General features: G+C 38.4%; 1 protein-coding gene across 1 annotated transcript; it reads left to right on the top strand.

Annotated features, from left to right (window-relative positions):
- Window positions 1-480: 480 nt before the first annotated feature.
- mis12 (MIS12 kinetochore complex component) lies at window positions 481-3,256 on the top strand. Its single transcript, XM_003454477.5, has 2 exons — window positions 481-957; window positions 2,000-3,256. The coding sequence occupies exons 1-2, from the start codon at window positions 538-540 to the stop codon at window positions 2,273-2,275; spliced, it is 696 nt and encodes a 231-aa protein (XP_003454525.2). The 5' UTR covers window positions 481-537; the 3' UTR covers window positions 2,276-3,256.
- The last annotated feature ends 17,996 nt before the right edge of the window (window positions 3,257-21,252 follow it).

Below are 21,252 nucleotides of genomic sequence, written 5' to 3'. Positions count from 1 at the left end.
GTTGAAACAAATTACATATCAGTTTGAAAAAGATACATTAGCCAGCTGGTATAAGAACAAAAATTAAAATTAAAATTAAAAAGAAATTATTTTATTTATTATTTAATTTAGACATTATACGTGATATGGGATTTTTTAAGATTATTAAAAAAACAAACATAAAAAAACAACACAAAAATGAAACTGTCAACAGGCTCTAGAAAGGACCAATTTTAACATAATCTGCAGATGTATACCCCCCTCCCCAACCCAAACTCTTTCCACACAGCTAGCATGAGGAGGGATTAATGCCTACGTTTACTGATACTACAGTAAACACATATACTTTGGCTGTGAGTGAAGTGTTTGCATTTTATTTGGTATTTCCAAAAAGGTGTGAAATTTAAATAAAAAACGCCCAGTAGATTAACATTAGAATTTCCTATTTGTCATTAACACCTTCTATCGGTTGGTGGCGGTAATGATCCATTTCTGCATTTGCTGCCCAAAAACATCTCAACTACGGCCAGGAAGAAGAAGGACGCTTAGCGATTGAACATGGCGCGGGAAACCCGGGAAGCAGAGGCAATGGATATCCACGGAGAGCGCGTCTCAGAGGGGGACAGTCTCTCTCCGGCTCAGCTAAAACTGTATGAGACGCAGTTTTTCGGCTTTACCCCGCAGACCTGCATGATCCGGGTCCACAGTGCTTTTCTGGACTGTTTGTACGAAATTTTGCCCGTCGTGGAGAAGGTTTGCGTGCGGCAGTTGAGTAAAGGGGAACCGGACGGGACCGAGGAACTGCTCCGGTCCCGGGCTAGAGAGTGCAGCCGAAAGCTGCAGCAGTTCCTCGAAGAGCGGTTCAAACAGCTCTCGAAGCGGATGGATGGGCTGCTGGTTAGCCACTGTTTCTCCGTGCCGCCAAACGTCCTGCTACCCGAGGACCAGTCGCACAAAAACAACCCCCAAGACATCCAGGTGGGTGGGGAGGCCAATGGAGTTGATTATTTTTTAGGGCTTTGTATGTCTAAGATAATGTTAAAACCCTAACCCTGGCACATTTTCGTTCCATTAATCTCTATTTAAGTCGGAAAACCTCAAGTTAAACATCTGGGTGTTGACCTAGGCAACGCATGTTTGTTTATATAGCACGTTTATTTATATAGCAGGTTTCAAACACTAGCTAAAATCAATAGCTAAAATCGGAGAAAATCTGGGTAGTTGGTTTCAGCAATTGACAGCATAACTTCTAAATGCCGTATTCTCTTTAAATTCCCAATAATTTAAATAATTGAAAAGCATGCTCTCTTGGGTTGAGATCAGGTGCTTGACCTGGCCACTGTCAAGTCAAGTTGGCTTTATTGTCACTTCAACCATATACAGTTTGTACGAAACAACGTCCCTCCAGGGCCAAGGTGCTACATGCAACATGCACACTGAAGAATTAAGAAACTCTGAAGTTCTGTCCTATCAGTTTTGCAGTTCTCCATTTGATAGTGGAAATGTACAAGGGCAAAATTATAAAAGTGTGTAGTTCAAAAACCTATGGACCTAACTGTATGTGCTTAATTCCAGTAAATATGAAGATTTTCTGTATTGGTCTTTGATACAACAGAGTGGAAGGATTCTCCTGCTGAAAAAACTGCTGCCGTTTGATTACAGGGTCGTGAGGGGCGTGCGATATGTTGTTCATTATGTCGAACAGCTGGTGCAACAACTCTAGGGGATCAATCAGCAGAACTGTTATAGTTCACTCAAACAAAGTGTTAAAAAATCAACTTAACTGCAGTAAAACTAAAACCCAGACTTTTGTGGAAAAAAAGAAGAGGAAGGAAAATCAGGAAGGTTTACTAAGTGGACACTGAGTTATGATTATCTGTGAAATTTCAAGAATATGAGCAACTCTTTAATGGCATTAAACCTGTTCTAACTTAATTTAACATCGAATTCATTATTGTCCAAAGCAGGATTAAAACTGATGTTTCTCCCTGTGCTTTGAATGTGATCTTGCATGGTCCAGGAGGTACTGAAGCTGGAGTCATCCCTGGTGGACCTACAGAGAGCCTATGAAGCAGAGGTTTGTGCCAGACAGGCCCTGCTAGCTGAGCTAGAGGAGCAGAGGGAGGTGCAGAAACAGCTGGACGAGATCCTGACATGGGTCGGTGAGCTCCAGGAAGCCTGGGTGAGGGAAGGTAACGGCAACTTCCACGAAAGTTTTCGACTGGTGATGGAGTCGGTAAAGAAACTGCAGGAGGCCATAAGAGCGGTGCTGGTCTGCAGCAGAGCTCCTCAATGAACCGAACTCATATTTGTTTAAAGTCTGTCGCCCAAATTAGTGAGTTCTTCAATTGTTTGCCAATTCATTTTGGTCACCACTGGTCGTAAATAAATGGAAATATTGTGAAAACACGAATAAAAGACTAGTTATCCTTAAAAAGACACTGCAACTCTGAGAAGGCGCAGATCACCTTTTTCCCATAAAAGAGTAATGTAAATAATAAAGCCCAAGTCTGTTTAATAACCTTTTAGTTAATATTCAAAGGGGTTGTATTGCATGGCAGCATTTCTAAAAGTTTTACTGCCACGCTCTCCTGCAGAACTTAAAAAAAGTTCAGAAAAGAAAAAAAAATAGTAAAGCTACATTAGATGCTTCCTTTTTCACAAATTGTAGATATCTAAATTGGATTTCCCATAACACAACCCAAATATCTTCTCTTTTCTCCCAGAAGCAGAGACGAATATCATTGTCATTTTTTGCCTGTCAGGCAAATATTATTGAAGAATCTATATTTCTTTCCCCCTGCTTGTCCAATAATCATACCTACGTCCTCAACATGAAAACTGCAGCCTTAATGGTGTGCTGCTTTGTTTTTCTTTCATCACATGTATCTTTAGCTGTTTTTTGTCATTTTAGTAATTTGCAATTCTCTTTTATCAGGTTAATCATTTGATTAAGAGTAAGACTGTCCAGCAGATGGCGCTGTCTGCATGTTAATGTCAGGGAATCACTATTCACTTAAGCAGAAATAACAAATATGCTGGTCTGAGCTTCTTAAGTGTCATTATTTGATGTATTTCTCTGTACAGTATGACAGCAAACTGAATAACTTTTTGTCTTGCATAAGACATTGTCATATTGTTCAGATATTTAACTTACAGTAAATTTACTCACCAGCAATGAAAACATTTGTTACCCGCTCATTCAGTGTTGGGAAGCACAGGATAAAAATTACTGGCCTTGTGTTGTAAAGAATAAATGTTTGTTTACAGAGTAAAAGCTGCTTCTTGGTTTTTTTTTTCTTTCACATAATAACTCTTTACTGCATGATTAAGCAATACATTAAGACAGTTTTTCAGAGCAAATTACCAACCGTAAGAAACACAAAATAGTTTGTATCATTAATGCTAACACATTTGAGATATTCTTCTAGGCTTATGCACAATAATTTATGGATCTCAACATTCCTAATTTTTTTCTTGAGATAAGCATGTATTTTATCTCTGTGTTGGTATATTGCGGCATCTTTACCTGTTGTGATTTAAAACTAAATTGAAGTGAATCTTCTGCAGACCGTCCACCAACAGTGATTAAACTTGTAGTAAAACTGGTGTATGCTGATGGCTGAACTCCTGCATTCAAGGGCTTTATCTTCAAAGCCTCTGTCACTCAATCAGGATTCAGTGGGACACTTTAAGTAATATATTTACTGAAACAGAGGAGTGGGTTATGCTGTGAGAAGGCCTTTGAGGATTTTTTTATTGATGATTGTTTTCCCCATAACTGTGTCGTAATTTGAATACGCCCTACCTCCCAAGGGCCAACTTGGGTATTGTCAATAGTATTGTCATTCAGAAGTTTCTCAAACATGTCACATAATTAATATTTTTTTTCTGCTAACCAGCCCCCCCCCACACCCCCGCCCCTTGCAAAAAAAGAACTTGATACTTTCTTATCAGTAGGGGGCAGTACCTCTCTGTGATTTAATGCAAAAGTGGAGTTATTTGCTGTGTTTAAGCACTACAAGCTTTTCTGACAGTTTTCACATTAACAAAAAAATGGATTTATTCCAGAATCACAGCACTTATTTTATTTTTTTCATACATTCACACTGTACCGTTTTAAACAAATGGGTTTGATGTTTGATATTTGTCATTATAGAAAGATACAACACAATTTCTTTGGTGACTATCAACTGATGGGAAAGGATGAAAGTATCTTTTTCAAATAAAACAAAAAGCAATAATAGTACTACTATAAAAATAGCAATAAATGCTTTATACAAACAACAGGAAAACATCCAAATGTCTTATTTTTATGACAGCAAGTACAGAGATCAGTGACTTATTTTGATGATTTACATAAGCGCAAAGATTTCAATAATTTGCATTTGCACATACATGAAGTCAGTCCCAGCAGTTATTTGTAGGTGTTTGTGAAATAGCAGTTGGGGGGCTAATGGATGCCACAGTCATGGGTAAGAAGCTGCTGGTTAGTCTGTTTTTCTGGGTTTTAGTGGTCCAGTATCTCTTCCCTGACTTATTCATAGCTGAAAATTTCAGCTCTAGCTGGGCACAGAAAAAATAAGATAAAAAAATTTAAAGGACTAATTATTAATGAACTGACCTCTGACCTTGGGGGAAAGTGAAAGAGACCAGGTCTTGAATATTAATTAGAATAATTATTGTGATATAATCAAAGGTAACTGCGGATGAAGTGGTTGGACAGTGGTTAATGTGATCAGTGGAAGCTTATATTCTAATGGTTAATAGAATTAGCAGTGTTGCTGCAGGCAGAAGCTGTGATTGGTGTTGCTGTTGTCTGATTTACAGCCCCAAAAACAACAAGCGAACCTGAAAGAAAGTGCATAAACAACAACAGGTCGAGTGTAAACAGTCAACATTTGTTTTGAGCATTCTTTGAATGTGTGTCTGTCTCCTTGAGAAATGATCGGTCCAAATGGAGAGGTGTGAGAACTGCTGTTTTACTTTGCTAATGAGACCAGCAGTGGGAATGATGAAAACCCAACACGTTGTAACTTGATTTTTACCAAGCAGAAGACATTCGTGTAGGAATCAGACTTCCAAAGTATTATGTTGTTTAAAAAATATCCATTAATCTTTACTTTTTATGTTTATATGCATTTATTATAACAGCGGTGGGTAAAGGCAGTCATATTTTCAGTAATTTCTACAAGAGCTGCTCTTAAATACAGCCCAGACTATACAGACTTTTTTTCTTGCTATTAAGACTTTTAAGGAAATTCAGATTTAAAATGGGCTAAGTCCCAGTTTTAATATGAGTATGTTTGTATCAGTACAGTGAAAAAAAACATTAAAAGTTAAAAAAATAACGAAAATCATCCTTTGCAGGCGTGCACTGCTTGAACTCTCCGACCCACAAACATCACAGTGCTCTGTATCGTCCCCACTGATGATCTCACAGGCTTCACCACAGCCACACACAGCTAATGCTTGCTGTGGGGTCCCTGCCTTTAGGCTGCTCTTCAGCAGGTGGAATTCAGATTAAGTTCAGGCCATTGGTGTGGCCTGCTAAAGGTATTTCACCTCTTCACCTTTAACCCTGAACATTTACACCAGTTCCATTCATACATGTCTGTGTTTGACGTTGTATGAGGATGTGCTGGTTCTTAAGCTGTTCTTCCTCAGTTTATTGAGCTATTATTCCAAAACCCATTGGTACACATGTTTTTGAACTGCTGGCTGGTTTTTCTGTTTGAAACTTACCAGCTGGTTTCCATCTCGTGGTGGTTCCTCTGATTTGGGGTCATGAACTTTTCTCTCAGTCATTAAAATTTTGCCTCCATCGTGGACATCATTGCTGACTTGCTGGTTAGTTGTAATGGAGTTTTTATTGCACATTTCAGGCCTGTAGGCCAAACCTACAGCCTTGAATACCACTGTATTAAAAGCTGTAGGTTTATAGTGTTTACTATTGGTTTCATGAATCTGAGATATCTTGTAGATTACCTTTGAACTGATCTGATGTGGACAAAAAAGAAGGAAATTACACTACCTTTCTCAGTTGGTGCTAAAAATTCCAGCACCAGCACCTGCTGGGTCTAAAGTTGGGAGCACCAATGTCAGTGGCTTTTGTAAGAAATTCATCAATGGTCGGCAGATGCAGCTCACCTCACAATGATTTCCTTACCATAGAAATGACTCCAAATATAATCAGTTTTCATACCTGTTGAAATGCAGGCTGGTACTATGAAAGGCACCAGGGAGGAACTGTCCCTGCAGCAGGTAACAGTGACAGGACGGAGATTAACACTTAGCTTCATTTTTGCATCTTCAGGACTTCCTCACAGGTTCATATGTACACAGAGTTTGTGGCAGTACATTAAAAATCAAACCCTGCCCTTCTACTGTGTACGTGTTGTCAAAACCAGGCTCAAAGAGGGTGAGAGACAACATGAGCAGCTCATGTGTATATATGAAGAAACACGATGTGCATGCAGTAACAGAGCTGCTCAGAGGGTCACTGAAAGTGTACAGGGAAGAGGGAGCATCTATAGGTGAGCACACCTGGCCCAGGTGTAGCTCATGTTATCTAGCACAAAAATAGAGTTATCTAGAGCTCGATGGCCTTGCAGTCATTACCTCTAGGCCATCTTTTGCATCTTGCAAATGATATTTTAAACAATATGAGGACACAGCTGCATGCAACTGGCAGCACACAGAGTTTATGTCTGAAGGGTCTGAATTATGTCTACTGTGTGAAGGGAGGCAGAGAGAGAATAAAGCAATACAGTAAGATTCAAATCTAATCAACATGGACTCTAACAAGTTTGAGAGAGTATGTTTTAAAAAGTTAATTTTGTATTTGAGGGGTGAGGGGACAAAATAGAGACAGGAGGTCGAGGAGGAAAGTGTCCTAAATTAACAACAGAGTCTCAAGATTTCACACTGATGTCCTAAACTGTTTTATGACTCACACTGCATCTAAGTAGCAGCTGTCTGAAGATGTCATAAATCAACATGCTGCTTCTGTCCATCTGCAAAAAGAAACATATTGCCCTCTCTTTGTCTGAAAACTGTGCCATTTAACCATTAGTGATTAATTTTAATATTTGGCTCTTTCCAGTCTGTCTTTCATCCTGTATCCCTCTCCTCATCCCCATTAAATCCCCTTTTCTTCCTGTTAAGAGGATGTTCTTTTGTCCCACTGTTGCCAAGTGTTTGCTCACAGTGGCTTGTTTGATTGTTGGGGTTTTCTCTGTATTATCTTTATCCTACAATATAAAGCAGCTTGAGGAAACAGTTGAGATTTGGAGCTATACAAATAACAGTGAATTGAACTGAACTTTGGGTAAAATATCACAATATATAGTTCTTCTAAATTTAGGGTGTTCTAATTATCATTTACTATAAAATACTTACGGAATAACAATGAACTTTAAAGAGAGACTTTTAAATGACAATAATTTTTTTAAATCTAAACTACAGTGTAAGGTATTTTAATGTAATATCTATGTAATAATGAACTCGAGGGTATTTCACAGGAGATTGCAAATAATATTTCTCTTTCTTACATTATTATTACACATTACCATTAGGGCCGCTGGTTGTATACTGAAGTGCTACTCATTCATTTATTTACAAACTTTGACTTATCACAACAGTAATCAGTTGTCACAGTGATTTTGTGCATTTTAACAATTTCATGCGTGAATTATGACAACCTCAATCAGGATTTTTTTCTTAAGTATTTTAATTCATCTGTAGGCATGAAAAAAAGATTTTTGAACCTTTAAACATGTATTTTTCAAATAGTTTTTTACATGTACACTTAGGTGGACAACATCCTCTTTGGAGTGGGTGGCAGGGTATGGAGTTACACATCAGTGTCCAATGTAGTGGTTTATGTGCAAGTATGCCATCAAGTATACCATCAACACTGACACAAATACAAGATAACAGCCTTTGAATAGCTGTCCGCTGTAGTGACCACAATGCGTGAAAAGGGTTCAATTCATCAGGTCACAGCAGGCTTTCATCTGGAAAAAGAAATCTTAACTCAAGGTCCACCTTTTAGCCTTTTTTGGGGGCTTTCAGATTCATCTGACTGTGTTTCTCAGTGAACTGATGTATAGTTCTTTGGTCAACTTAAAATGAACTGGGTCCTGTCAATCATCTTAGTCTGGTCGGTAATGTCCTAAAGAGGAAAACAAACCAAATCTTCAGAAATCGCCATTAAGTTGAATGATCTTGAGTGATTCTTCTCCCCCGGAGCACTCAAAGCACTTTATACATCATGCCTCATTCACCCATTCATACAAGCACTTTTTCTAGCAGACTGGGGTGGCCAGGAATCAAACTACTAACTTTTCTATTAGTAGATGACCTGCTAATTGGACTTGGTCTTAGGTGTTTTTTTAATGTTAATATTTTTATTGTGACCGTTGGCATAGCTCTAGGGGTTTTATTTTATGTTATTAGATGTTAATAACATAAAATACACACCAGTTCTGGCCCTATTACACAAAGACAAGCATGAAGTGTGTGTTTGTGCTGGAAAAACTGTGCACCAAGTGTTTACACTGGGTGATCTGAATGTGCGTTGTATAATGTGAGTCCTGCTGTTTTTCATGCATGTGTCTGCATACTTGCAGGAGCTCATGTATGTACCTGTTGGAACGTGTGACTGTACCGATCTCTGTGGGGGGGGGGTTTCCAAGTGTGTGAATCTGCATGTGTCTGTGTGAGTGAAGACAGCATATGGACAGTGCCCTCCTTCCTGTTGGGAGGGGAACAACGTGGCTCTCTGTGAACCACAGCTTGAACTCTGACCTCTTAGGATCACACACAAAAAGAAAGACACACGCACACACACACACACACACAAACTGAGATACCTTCACACACGTATGCAGATATACATCCACTGTCATCCAGCCAGCCAGCTGTCCTCATTGACTTTTAGAGTCCCACACAGAGGCAGGAGGAGAGAGGAGGTGAGAGTGACAGTCGGGCCCACAGACTCAATTGTTTTTTCAGGCTGTGAGAGAGTGACTGTAACTTTTTTTAAACCCACGTGTCACCCAGCAGGGAGACCAATACATCAGCGGAGCCTCTTTTCCTATTATACACAACTCTAGGACTCTGTGATGTCACCAGTTTGGAGGAAATTAAATGTCCTTACACAGCTGTAAACGATCACATGTACTGGCTGCAATTTGCCTACGGTGAACCAAAAGTCTTCCCTTTAACTTTTGTGAAATTTTAAAGGTGGCACTTTTTTTTCTTTTTGTGTTGACTGCCAGTAGTTTATATATATAATATATAATAGATATAAAGGAATATCGTTGTTGGGGAAACTACTTTACATTCTTTGGCAAACTATCAACTGCAGTTATGTGAAAGAGACGTTTTCACATGACCAAGTGCAGCTTTACTGCTTCCTTTCCTAAAGGAAACTAAAGGTACTTAGCAATTAGTCAGTTGCTTGGTCTTGCCAAGTATGATGAACATGAGTCAAATGTTATTTTTCTTCATTTAAGAACTTGAATTGTTTGTTAAAAAGTACTTTACTTATATTGAAAACATGAATATAGTTGAACACTGGAAAATTAAGTTAAACTATTAAATTCCTTTCTTGTTGTACTGCAGAGCAATGCCAGCTGCCCAGTGTGTGAATGTTTAAAACTGTGACAGTGTTTTGTAATTTGTTACTGGATGAGATGCAGATGAAATGATGGCGGAGAGGCTTTCTGGACACTGAACAAACTTTTGTTTTTTGGTTGTTTTGTGATCTTTTGTCATCTTCATCATTATTCTGGTGCCCTTTTTGGTTATTTGAGGTTGTGGTCTATGACACTGGGATTATGTTTTCTCTGTGTTCAGCCATATACATTTTTATTTACATATCATTGAGTATAATAAGTATTTGATCCCTGGTGGAGAAAACGTTTTTGGCACGCATTGTACGATGTTTCTTGTAGTTGCTCACCAGTTTTGCATACATCTCAGGAGATTTTGGTCCAATTTTCTTTACAGAAACTCTTTAAATCCTTTAGAATTCTGCAACCTGGCAATATGAAGCTTCAGCTACACAGATTTTCTAAATTACGGCGTTTTGGAGACTGGCTTGGCCACTCCATGACTTTAATGTGCTTCTTCTTTAGCCAATCCTTTGTTGCCATGGCGGTATGTTTTGGGTCATTGTCATACTTGAAGATCCATCCCCAACCCATCAATTCAGTGTTCTTGCCAAAGGAAGAAGGCTCTCATCTAAGATTTTGTGTTACAGTGGCCCTCAATGAGGTGAAGTCGTCCTGTACCCTTAGCAGAACAGCCCAAAGCATAATGTCTGCACTCCCATGATTGACTGTGAGGTGTTTTTTGGGTCATACTCAGCATTTCTCTTCCTCCTTCTTCCAACACACTGGCTTGAGTTGATGCAAAAGAGCTCGATTTTGATTTCATCTGACCATAGCACTTTCTCCCAAGCCTGAATCATCTAGATCACGAGTGTCAAACATTAGGCCCAGAGGCCAGAATTGTCCTGGCAGAGACTTCAATCTGCCCACTGGACCTCTATGGAAAATTGATTGACTTATTGTAATCTGTGTACCACATGGGAACGACTAATCTGTGCGAACCGGAGTGAACAAACTTGTAAATTCAGCAGGGATCAATTTTGGAAGTTTGTTTTCTTAAATTAAAGTTTTGAGTTGTTATCTCAAAAGTTTGACTTGATAACTGGAGAAAAAGGCTTGTGCATAGCAAAAAAAGAGAAAAAAGGGAGTTGGAAATAAGGTTATAGGTTATACTTCGTGAACTTGTTCTTTAAAAGTTGTTCAGATAGAGCTTCCTGAACAAACACAGCTTTGTGCATGAGCTGCTTTTTGTTGTTTTCATGGCATTATTTGTTGTTTGCGCTCCAAATCCAAACAAAAATATCTGCAGCAGAGAGCCAAGATTCTTAAAAACACCTCAAACACCTGCGATCACAACCCTCAAACCTCATTTGGCTTTTGTATAAACCCGTAGTTTCCTTTCCAAAATGGAATGGGTGTTTCCAATTTCATTCACTCTGAAGAGGGCGAAACATGTGTTCTTGCTGGTTAAAAACAGAGGCTTAAAGAGGACATGAACATATAAAAAGATCAGCTTTTAACATTTCAGATTTAGCCCCATCTGTTTGGAAGGGTGAGGGTGGTTTGAAAGTGCAATCGCACTAAAACTCGATCAGTGACTCTATTTTAGTAACAGTGGCCTTCGAGTTTTATAAAACTTTCCTTAAAAGCATTTTTTTTGAGGAATCTGAACCTGAAATCTTATTTCTATATGGTATCAATGTCTAGTAATGACATGACGATGTTGTTTGAAATAATTATCTGATAATCTCTGGACAATTCATCTTAAAAATATAGCAAAAACATAATTAATTGTGCTAAATATTAAAACAAATCATATTACCTAATACCTACTTAAAGATTTGGCCTGTAAAACCCAAATACCCTCACATATCTCCAGATGTCCTGGATTCCTTCCACTTTCTTATTTATGTGATCTTTAAAGAATACAGAAACAAAGAAATAGTGATCACACCTCCTTCCTCCTGCTGCTCTTATATGATCATCTAAATGTCTTTGCAGTGAAAAGTGGCTACAATTAGAGGACACAAAGGAAGAAAGAAAGGAGCAGTGAATGTAACAAAGAGGGAGAAAAAAGGGAAGAAGTGAGGTGAGAGGAGAGTGGAAAAGAAAAGAGGAGGTGAGGAGGAGCACAGCAGCAGCTGGCAGGTGTCAGGAGTCACAAAGGGCCATCTGTCCATCGAGTACCATCTCTACACACACACACACACACACACACGCTACATTAAACTTTCCTCCTCACAACCTGAAACAACAAAGCTTTTTCTTAATTTCTAGTCTTGACAGATTTTTCATCATAGCTTAAAAATTGAACTTGTAGAAATTCCTGCCCTCTGGATGATTGAGTCTGTGTTTACAGTAAAATGCATGTTTTGAATACCAGTCTTGTATAGTTTTTGGCTTTGGCACCACAGGTCTCCACCCCGTCAGAGTCAGACTGCCAGTTGGGAGAAAAAGCGTGATGATGACAAAACATGTGTGGAAACTTTCGTATCCACACATGTGGTAAAGCCTCTCTGAATGCTGAAAACTCAAATATCTCAGCTATTTACCAAGAAAGACTTGAATGTGGGCACAGACACACACACACACACACACACACACACACATGGTGCTGACCCCTGACCTTTCACCTCAAATGATCTCTCCCTTGGGAGATTTTAAGAGTGTGAGGAACGCTGGGTGAACACATGTTAAAAACTTCATGCATGCAACAGCTACTGTCTCAAGGCAGAGTTCACAGGGACAGTGTGAGGGCGCTTCAAGGATATGAACAGCTCTTCATCTGTTTTGTAGTTGACAATGATGTGTGCTACAAGCAAAAACATAAATGGGGCTATATCTTTAAGTAAATCCTTAAGTAAATCACAGTAAAAAAAAAAAAAACCCAAACAAACAAACAAACAAAACCTGTTCAATTACGTGGCAGCAACTCAGTGCATTTAAGCATTTAGGCATCATTTAGATCAGAATCAGAAATGTTTAATAATCCCTAAGGATTATGTGAAGATCAAGTTCAAATCAAGTATCTGGAGGGTGACGAACGGTGGTTTAAGTGACTTTGAACATGGAGTGGTTGTAGGTGCCAGATAGGCTTGTCTGAGTATTTCAGAAACTGATCTACTGGAATTTGTACTGAAACTCATCATTAGAGTTTACAGAGAATGGTCCAAACAAGAGAAAATATCCAGTGAGCGACAGGTCTCTGGTCGAAAATGTCTTGTTGATCTCAGGGGTCAGAGGCGAATGGTCAGACTGCTTTGAGCCGATAGTAAGACAACAGTAATTCACATAACCACTCATTATAACCAAAATATGCAGAAGACCATCTCTGAATGAACAGTGTGTTGAACCTTGAAGCAGATGGGCTATAGCAGCAGGAAACCACAATTGGACCAAAATTGGACAATAGAAGATTGGAAAAACATTGCCTGGTATGTCTCAATTTCTGCTGCAGCATTCAAATGGTAGGGTCAGAATCTGGCATAAACTACATGAAAATATGGGCCACAGTGACCACAATGTACCCATCTTCTGATGGCTGCTTCCAACAGACTCCATATATCCACCCTCACATGATCATATGCATGTCAATATATGGCGAAATCTCTGTATGCAAAGCACAAGGCCAATACCCAGCGCTGAGTGGGTATGATCTTTAGGCCCTCAGGCAACACTGCATTCAGAACACAGATGGAAATCGCTGCATATGCTCAGGAACACTTCTCAGAACTCTTGTTAGAAAAATGGCTTGATGCTACATCTACAAATGCAAATTAAAACTCTACCACACAAAGGAATGAGCAAGGTCAAAGAAGTTCCAGAATTGCTGTCTACTTTGAGTACTAGTTTTGTAAGATTGAGGAAAAGTGGAAAACTATGGTTGCACCAATCAAAACGCAAAGACGGTCGGGCTGCACTGGTGTCAGCTGTTTTGAGGCGCTGCACAGACTAATGAAGTTCTTCTGCGCCATACTAAGGCCATTTTATTCAATTTTCAATTCAATTTTATTTATATAGCGCCAAATCACAACAACAGATGCCTCAAGGCGCTTAGAGTAAGGTCTTAATTTTAAGGTCTTAATTTTAAGACCTTACTCTTGGGTGTATTATCATTTATGTTTGCAATCATGTCATTTTCTGTACTATAATTTTACCGACAGTATTTTGGTCGGATCTGTACCAATGGCACCAGCTACATCCTTGAAAGTGGACCTCTCCTTTGTTGTTTCTCTTGAGTTTTCTTTAATTCATTTTCTTTTAAAAAAGGGAGGGGGATCCTTTGTTCGAAGTCAAACTAAACTATATTTTCATCACCGCTATATACAGTACAGTATATAGAGAGACGAGACGACGAGGCTCCAGTTACAGCAGTGCAAGTAAACAAACAATAACTATAAGAAGAGTAAGAAAACAAATATACACTTTAGGACTAGGGGTAAAAGGATCAATAACAATTTAAAATTTTTGTTGCCTCTGGTTCAGGGGTATAAGGACAGATGATAACATATGTTGTACAGATTGTATAGCTGCTATATAACTGACTTTTACCTAAGCTGACAGCAAAGAGTCCTCCCAAAGTTGTTGCCAAAATGTTGAAACCGCAGTTTTACATAACTAAGAGAACAAATATGCAGACAAAGTTGGGCTGTATAACTAAAAACTCAACAGCACAATTTCCATCTTAACAGCGTGCTTGATCTCCATTTTGTGGGTTTGAGTATTTATGTTTTGTCTTTTATCAAAGGTTCCTGGTCTTATCTGAGTTATAGTTTGGGAAACATTAAAGCAGCTTTCACACATGCGCTGCAGCCCTGAACCTTTCTAGGCAATAGGCTTATCCAATGAAGGTGAATGTAAGAATGCAAATGTCTGACACAGTGCTGATTTGAATCAATGTGAGAGTAGCACAGGTAATAGTAAGTTCAGTTTAAAGTTAGCGAGTGGACACCCTGCCTCCTGTATGTTTCAGGCAGCTCCCTCATCTAAACCAGATGGAGTATTTCTAATATATGGACCATAAGAGCTTCACGTCTTGAGAAATGTAACACTAAGCTGAACTGATGTAGTCTTACCTCATTAAAAAGTCCTTTTCTGTCTTCTAACACTGCCTCTGTGATGTGTGGTGTACCTAATATTTTGTTCTTGGTCCAATTCTCTTTGCGCTGTATTTGCTAACACTTGGGTCTATGTTTTAAGGACATCATATTGCAAACCACTTCTATGCCGTCGACACCCAGATATACCTACCGCTCAACCCAGACACCAACTCTTCTGCGATTTCCGTAACCTGCTGTTTAGCTGAAGTTAACACATGGCTCTTACAAAAGTTCCCAGAGCTTTATGAAAATATGATAGAAATTTTAGTGATGCATCCCACCTAATGGCAGGCAATTACACTTGTTATACTCGATCATATCTTGTGTCACTGGTATCCTATCCTCAACCTCGGGTAAAACATTTTGGTGTTCTCTTTGATTATTTTCTTAAATTTGACTTTTTTTTCCTAATTAAAACCTGACTAAATTTAAACAATTTCTTCCAGTTCATTTATGCTTTTGTTGCATCCAGATAAGATTATTACAGTTTGTTACATGATGGATTGAACAAAACACTAACATCACATTTGCAGTTCGTTCAAAATGCTATATTGAATCCATCCATTTTTAAATCTTTATACTGGCTTTCTGTGACGTGCTGCATTCATTTTAAAATACTGTTCCTCACGTATAAGTGCTTGCTCCAAGTTATTTATCAGATCTCTTACAATGGCATGGCACTCATTCAGAAACTTTTAGCAATTAAGGATTCCCAATTTTCCCAGTTTTTAAAAATTAATTGTGGTTTTTCTTTTAACTGTTAATGGGTTTATTTGCTGTGCAGCACTGCTTAAGTGTTAGCCCATCTGGTGACTCAGGAAAGAATCAGTTGTAGAGGGTGCAGTCAGATGCCTTATAACATTCCCCAGTTTGTAAAAAAGTGTGTGTGTGTTTGTGTTTTTTTAACTGCATTGGCATGTGGAACATCTGAGAGACAGAAAGAAGGACTTCTGCTGAAGACAGCAGCTAAAAGTTGTTTTTCAGGGCAGCTCAGACGTCATCTGGATCTCCCTCACAGTCTCTAGCAGCGCTGCCACTCTGCCTCTCTTCTTCCTAAAACAACTTTATTTCATTCTCCCTCTTCCTCTGGCCCTCACTACCCCTCTCCCTCCTTCCTTCCACATCCAGCAGACAGAGGGCGGATGCTGGCAAACACTTCCCCTCTCCACGAAGTTACTTCCTGTCTCTGGGAATCCATTTCCTGCCCGCAGATACTACAACAGTGCTAAGAGCATTCCTCAGGAATCTCTCACTCTCTCTTGCGCGTGCGTGCACACACACACACACACACACACACTCACACACACACACACAAAATATAAGTACAGCTGTTACTGTGCAAATGTCAAAAATTATCAGTATGTTCTGATAATGCACTATTGTGCTGCATGTTTAGAATGGAAACATCCACTACTGTTTATGCCCCAGAAGTGCTTAAGACTGGTTTGATTTAAAGCTCATCCTGTGTGTTTGTGTGTATCCTTGTTTTTCTTTGAATTGGAGACATTAGTGTGTGTTCGCTCAGCAGTCTTCTCCTGTTGTCAGATGTATTTCCTCAGAGCTCAGGTATTCTTAGCAAGCTTTTTTTCCCTCCTTCTCCTGTATGTGGGTCACTGTTTGAGTTGACAACGAGAACTTCTCAAAAGTGATTCATTTTCACCTGCTTGTATTCTATCAGAGGGATTTGACTTAAAAAAAATATCTGCAACTAAAAGATGATGTTTGTGTCATTAAATGGAGCGAAACAGTAAAAATAATGAAGTAAGAATGAAAAATTAAAAAGGCGGTTGGTGGCAGGAAACAGGCATAGTTTCCTGGGGTGTTAATGCACGGAGGAGCTCTCTAATACACAAACACACTTACACACAGTTTTGTCTCTAATCAGTGGCAACGTTATCTAGACTTACAAGGAGGAAGTGTTTGTATTTGTGTAAAAGGTTGGACCTCCACTCAGAGCTGGAAACGACACACAAAAGCAAAATCGATCAGCAGAGACGCCCTCCTCCACAGTCTGTCACACACTGTAACGCACACACACTCAGAACATACTGTAAATGTATTTTGTGTCTAAACATGTAAACAGTGTGCATGCACACAGCTACCCTCATGTCTCAATGTCTTTATTCCCTCTCTCAGTACTTTCTTTAGATGTAATGGTTTTAATCTAAAGGGTACTTAAACACAGGAAACTGCTGCAGGATTTATTGCTCCGTCTTACTGTTGTGTTTGGGAGCGAGGTGTGAGTTCAGCAACATGTCTTGAGTTAAGTCACTAAAGCAAAACAAAATGTAGTTGTTTTAGCATATACAACCTTGGGTGAGCTTACCTTTATTAAACTTAAATCACTTTAAGGTCGTTTCACATTAATGCCACCTTTATTTTGTTTGAATGTTTGTCATAAACATGCTGGTTACTTTATTTCTAATAGATATTATGGTGTTCTAATGTCATTAATTATCTCATTCAATCATTTTTATCCAATAGGGAGTGCAGACTTCACAGCTCTATAAGTTTGGGGGCACAGCCTGAATGTGCCCCCTCCTCTGAAATAGCTGTCCAAATATCCCTGAAAGCAGCAAGTTTAACAAATGTCTTCCCGTCTGCTCTGATTGTTCTTAGGGAAACTTCTGAGGACTAAAATCTTCTGAAATAAAATCTAAGCTGATAATGTTAAAACCATGCATATATTTCTAGGGTCACAAACCCAAACCACTTTTTATTATCATTGCCACACAAATTCCCCCCAAAAATTCCCTGTAAAACAACAGGATCACCATGTGTGTCAATAATAAAATTAGACATGTAGCCAGATGTATAGTGAGTGTTAGTGGGACCAACTAGCCTATTTACGCCTAGATCTTTGCACATGTACCATAAATACACAAATCCTCAATATTTCATATTCTGCAGACGTTTATCTATCTCATGTACATAATTATTTTTTAAAAAAACACAACATGCACACAGCTATGTGAAAAAGAAAACTCCCAGGACTCTGCAAAGTCCTTTTAAAAAATAAGTGCACCCCATGACTGAGAAGCTTGTAGAACCACATATAGCAGCAACATAATTATTTTCTTTATGACTTTATCAAACTCACGTTGTTGAAGAGGAATTTTGTCTGACTCTTGTTTGCAACATTGCTTTAGTTCATTGAGGTTTGTGGGTATTTATTGACTTTTGGAAATGGTGCAAAATTATTGGATATCTTAAATGTATATTTTTATTAGTTCATAGACTTGTGAATGGACTGCCATTTGTATGACTGTTTTCTAGAGATTTATCTTTTTTTAAATCATATTTGCTCCTACATACAACCTAGAATGATCAATTAAGCTGTGATGTGTGTCTTTGAATTATGAGAAAACCCATTAGTACCACTGTATTAAATGCTTTATATTTGACTTAGAGGAAACTGGATTACCTTAAAATAAAGGGTAAAATCATATTATACCTGAATAACTTTTGGACTTGTGCATGTACCTTTAACTGACTGGAAACACATACTGTACATGCATTTCTTCTTTACCCTGGAAAAATAAACATACTTAAAAATATGTCAAAACATTAACCACTACAGGGTAAATTTGTTATAATTAGTGACTAGAATATGTGTAAAGAAATATAGAAACCCTGTTTTCTGAGATAATCATAGTGCTTAAATGCACATATGTAAATGTAAACCGAATGTAAACCCAAAATCATGAATACAGTGATGTGAAAAAGTCTTTGTTCTTATCCTATTTTTTTTTTTTTTACATATATATCACACTTAAATGTTTCAGATCATCAAACAACTTTTAATATTAGACAAAGATAACTGTTATGGTCCCCACAAAGCATCTTGATCTGATTTAAGTCCAAACTTTAACTAGAGCACTTCGAAACCTTCATTTTGCTTTGTTTTTTTACCCATTCAGAGATGGACTTTGGTGTGTTTTGCATCATCATCTTTTTGCATAACCCAAGTGCTCTTGAGCTTCAGAAAATGAGCTGATGGCCAGACACAGGATTTTCTGGTAGAGAGCAGAATTTATGGTTTCATCAATTATGGCAAGTCGCCCAGTGCCTGAAGCAGCAAAGCGGGCCCAGAGCATCACACTCTCACCGCCATGTTTGACTGTTGGTTTGATGTTCTTTTTATTAAACGGTGTGTTAGTTTTATGATGTTACAGGACTCAAGCCTTCCAAAAATCCCTGTTTTTGTCTCATCAGTCCACAGAATATTTTTGAGAGATCATCCAGATGTCTTTGGGCAAATGTGAGATGAGTCTTTTTGTTCTTTTTGCTCAGCAGTGACTGAGGCAACTTTGGCCTGCATTTCTTTAGGTGTTGTTCTGGGTTCTTTTATGACGTCCTGGATGGGTCATCATTGCACTCTTGGCTGTTGCTTGTGTGCTTTTTTTCCCCTTAATAATGAAATTTTTTGGGGAAAACTACATGCTGTATTTACTGGGGTTATCTTTGTCTAATATTAAAGTTTGTTGATGATCTGAACAAGTGTGACAAATACCCGAAAAAACCTAAGGGGGTAAATACTTTTTCACAGTATGTTCTTACAGGGAGTACATAGTGTGTAGCTCCAGTAAATATTGAAAAATTAATATGTTTCAATCACTCTAGTGAATTCGCACCCTAAACTCAGTTATACTCCAAAGGATCCATCAGTTTTAGCCATATGCTGTAGTGTCTTGTTTGCTGATATTAGCATCCCAACATGCGATGATTAAAATGAAGATAGAGTTGACGGGATTCAGTGTTTAGATTCTCCAGCCAACAAAAAGAAAGGTCATAATATCAGAGTGTTCGTCTGGGAGGAAACACACCATACAGGAGGGTCTGTTTGGTCTTTTTTTAGTTGTACGGCTGCTGGTGCGTTTGTTCATTGTTGGTCCGGCCTCCTCTCTCCCATCTGCCGCTACTCATTAGCATGGAAACAGGACCAGGAGCTTTTTCACACATACACACATTGGCCATTAATCAACAAGTCAGGCCAGGGTCCATTCCCACACATACACACCACACACATGAAAACAAAGACCATACAGACACAGCGCCTAATCACAGAAATATCCCAGAGCACACTTTACTAGATTTCAACCACTCCTCTTGTCTCAGAGGATCAGACCTGGCAACCCAATTTTTTTTGTCTCTCAAATCTGCCAACATAGTGACGTCTCAATTGCTTTATATTTAAGTGATGACTGCTCCCTCGTGGCTCTGTGAGTGAACACGAGAAGATTTGTTCCCATCAGCTGTTCTCCCTTTTGTCTTGAAGGGATGAATTGGCAAGTATTATTGTGTGAATTTGCTATCTAATTTGTCTGGCCATCATGAATGGCCGCATTGAAAGGAAGAGTGTATTCCCATGAACTGACAATGTAAGTCTGAGTGGTGCGTAAAGGCTAACTCCATGGCTGACGTAAATGTCGACCATGTTGGGATATAAAAATGTGTCAGGACCATGAATGTAATTGACCAAATGTAGATTTAGTGCAAGGACATAAAAAACAAGACTACCGGTAGTGAAAGTTTTGAAAGCACAGAGCTCCTTAAAAATGAGATAATGGGAGCTTCAGGAAAAGGCACAAAGACACAAAAACAATCACTATTTAGGTTCTTCTACCTCTTTCTTCAGAGACGTAGATGAACCTAAATAGTGATTGTTTTTATTTACAGCATCAATATGGGAATAATATAGGACATTAAAAGAGAAATATCTGAACGCAAGTACTTTGTGTAATTAAAATAAAATGAATTAAAGTCACTTTATTAAATCTGTATTTAACATTCTATTTAACATTTGTTCAGTGAACTCGTCCTCATTCATAGGGTGTCAAAGTCGCAGTCTTCTCATTTACATACATGAGTGAGTCATGAGTCATGGACATAATGAGACACATCTTATTCCAGTTCATTGTATTTTAATCCAAAACACAATCTTTTCTTAAACCTAAACAGGCTGTTTTTGTACGTACGCAAACCACCAGCAAGTAGTAAAAGAAAATAATGAAAACACAAAGTTAACAGTCTTCTAACTGACACCAATAACACCCCACTCCTGCCTGCTTAAACCTTCTTTAAATGACTTTCATTTCTTAAAGTATCAAGCAAAGAGTTATTGATATTAATTGTTCTTATTCTGTACTGACATCCTAATGTTTAATACTTTTGCTTAACCTACACTTAGTGTTTCTTCTTTCCAAGTAATCTGCTCAGAAAACCAATTTGCAACCTACTCTCTAATAATAATTACACATGGATTAGATATTGCAGTCTTCATCCCTGCACTGAAAAACACATCTAATATCTGCTAAAAATGGTAAACTCAAGTTTATAGGAACAAGATTTTGGCTTTGTCACAATCCAAAGCCCACATTTTGATTTTTCCTCTAAAATCAACTTTGAGCATGAACATCATAGATTACATCATATTTTAAATACCAGTTTAAGGTATATGGCATAGAGTAACAAACAGGAGTGACATCATGGATGTTTCATTCATGTTTCTGCTCATTCACTGAAGGAAACTTGAAAAGTGCATTTTGGGTAAA

The sequence above is a fragment of the Oreochromis niloticus genome, linkage group LG1, assembly GCF_001858045.2.
Source record: "Oreochromis niloticus isolate F11D_XX linkage group LG1, O_niloticus_UMD_NMBU, whole genome shotgun sequence".
Taxonomy (NCBI): Eukaryota; Metazoa; Chordata; class Actinopteri; order Cichliformes; family Cichlidae; genus Oreochromis; species Oreochromis niloticus.
This window is presented reverse-complemented; position numbering and strand designations above follow the sequence as displayed.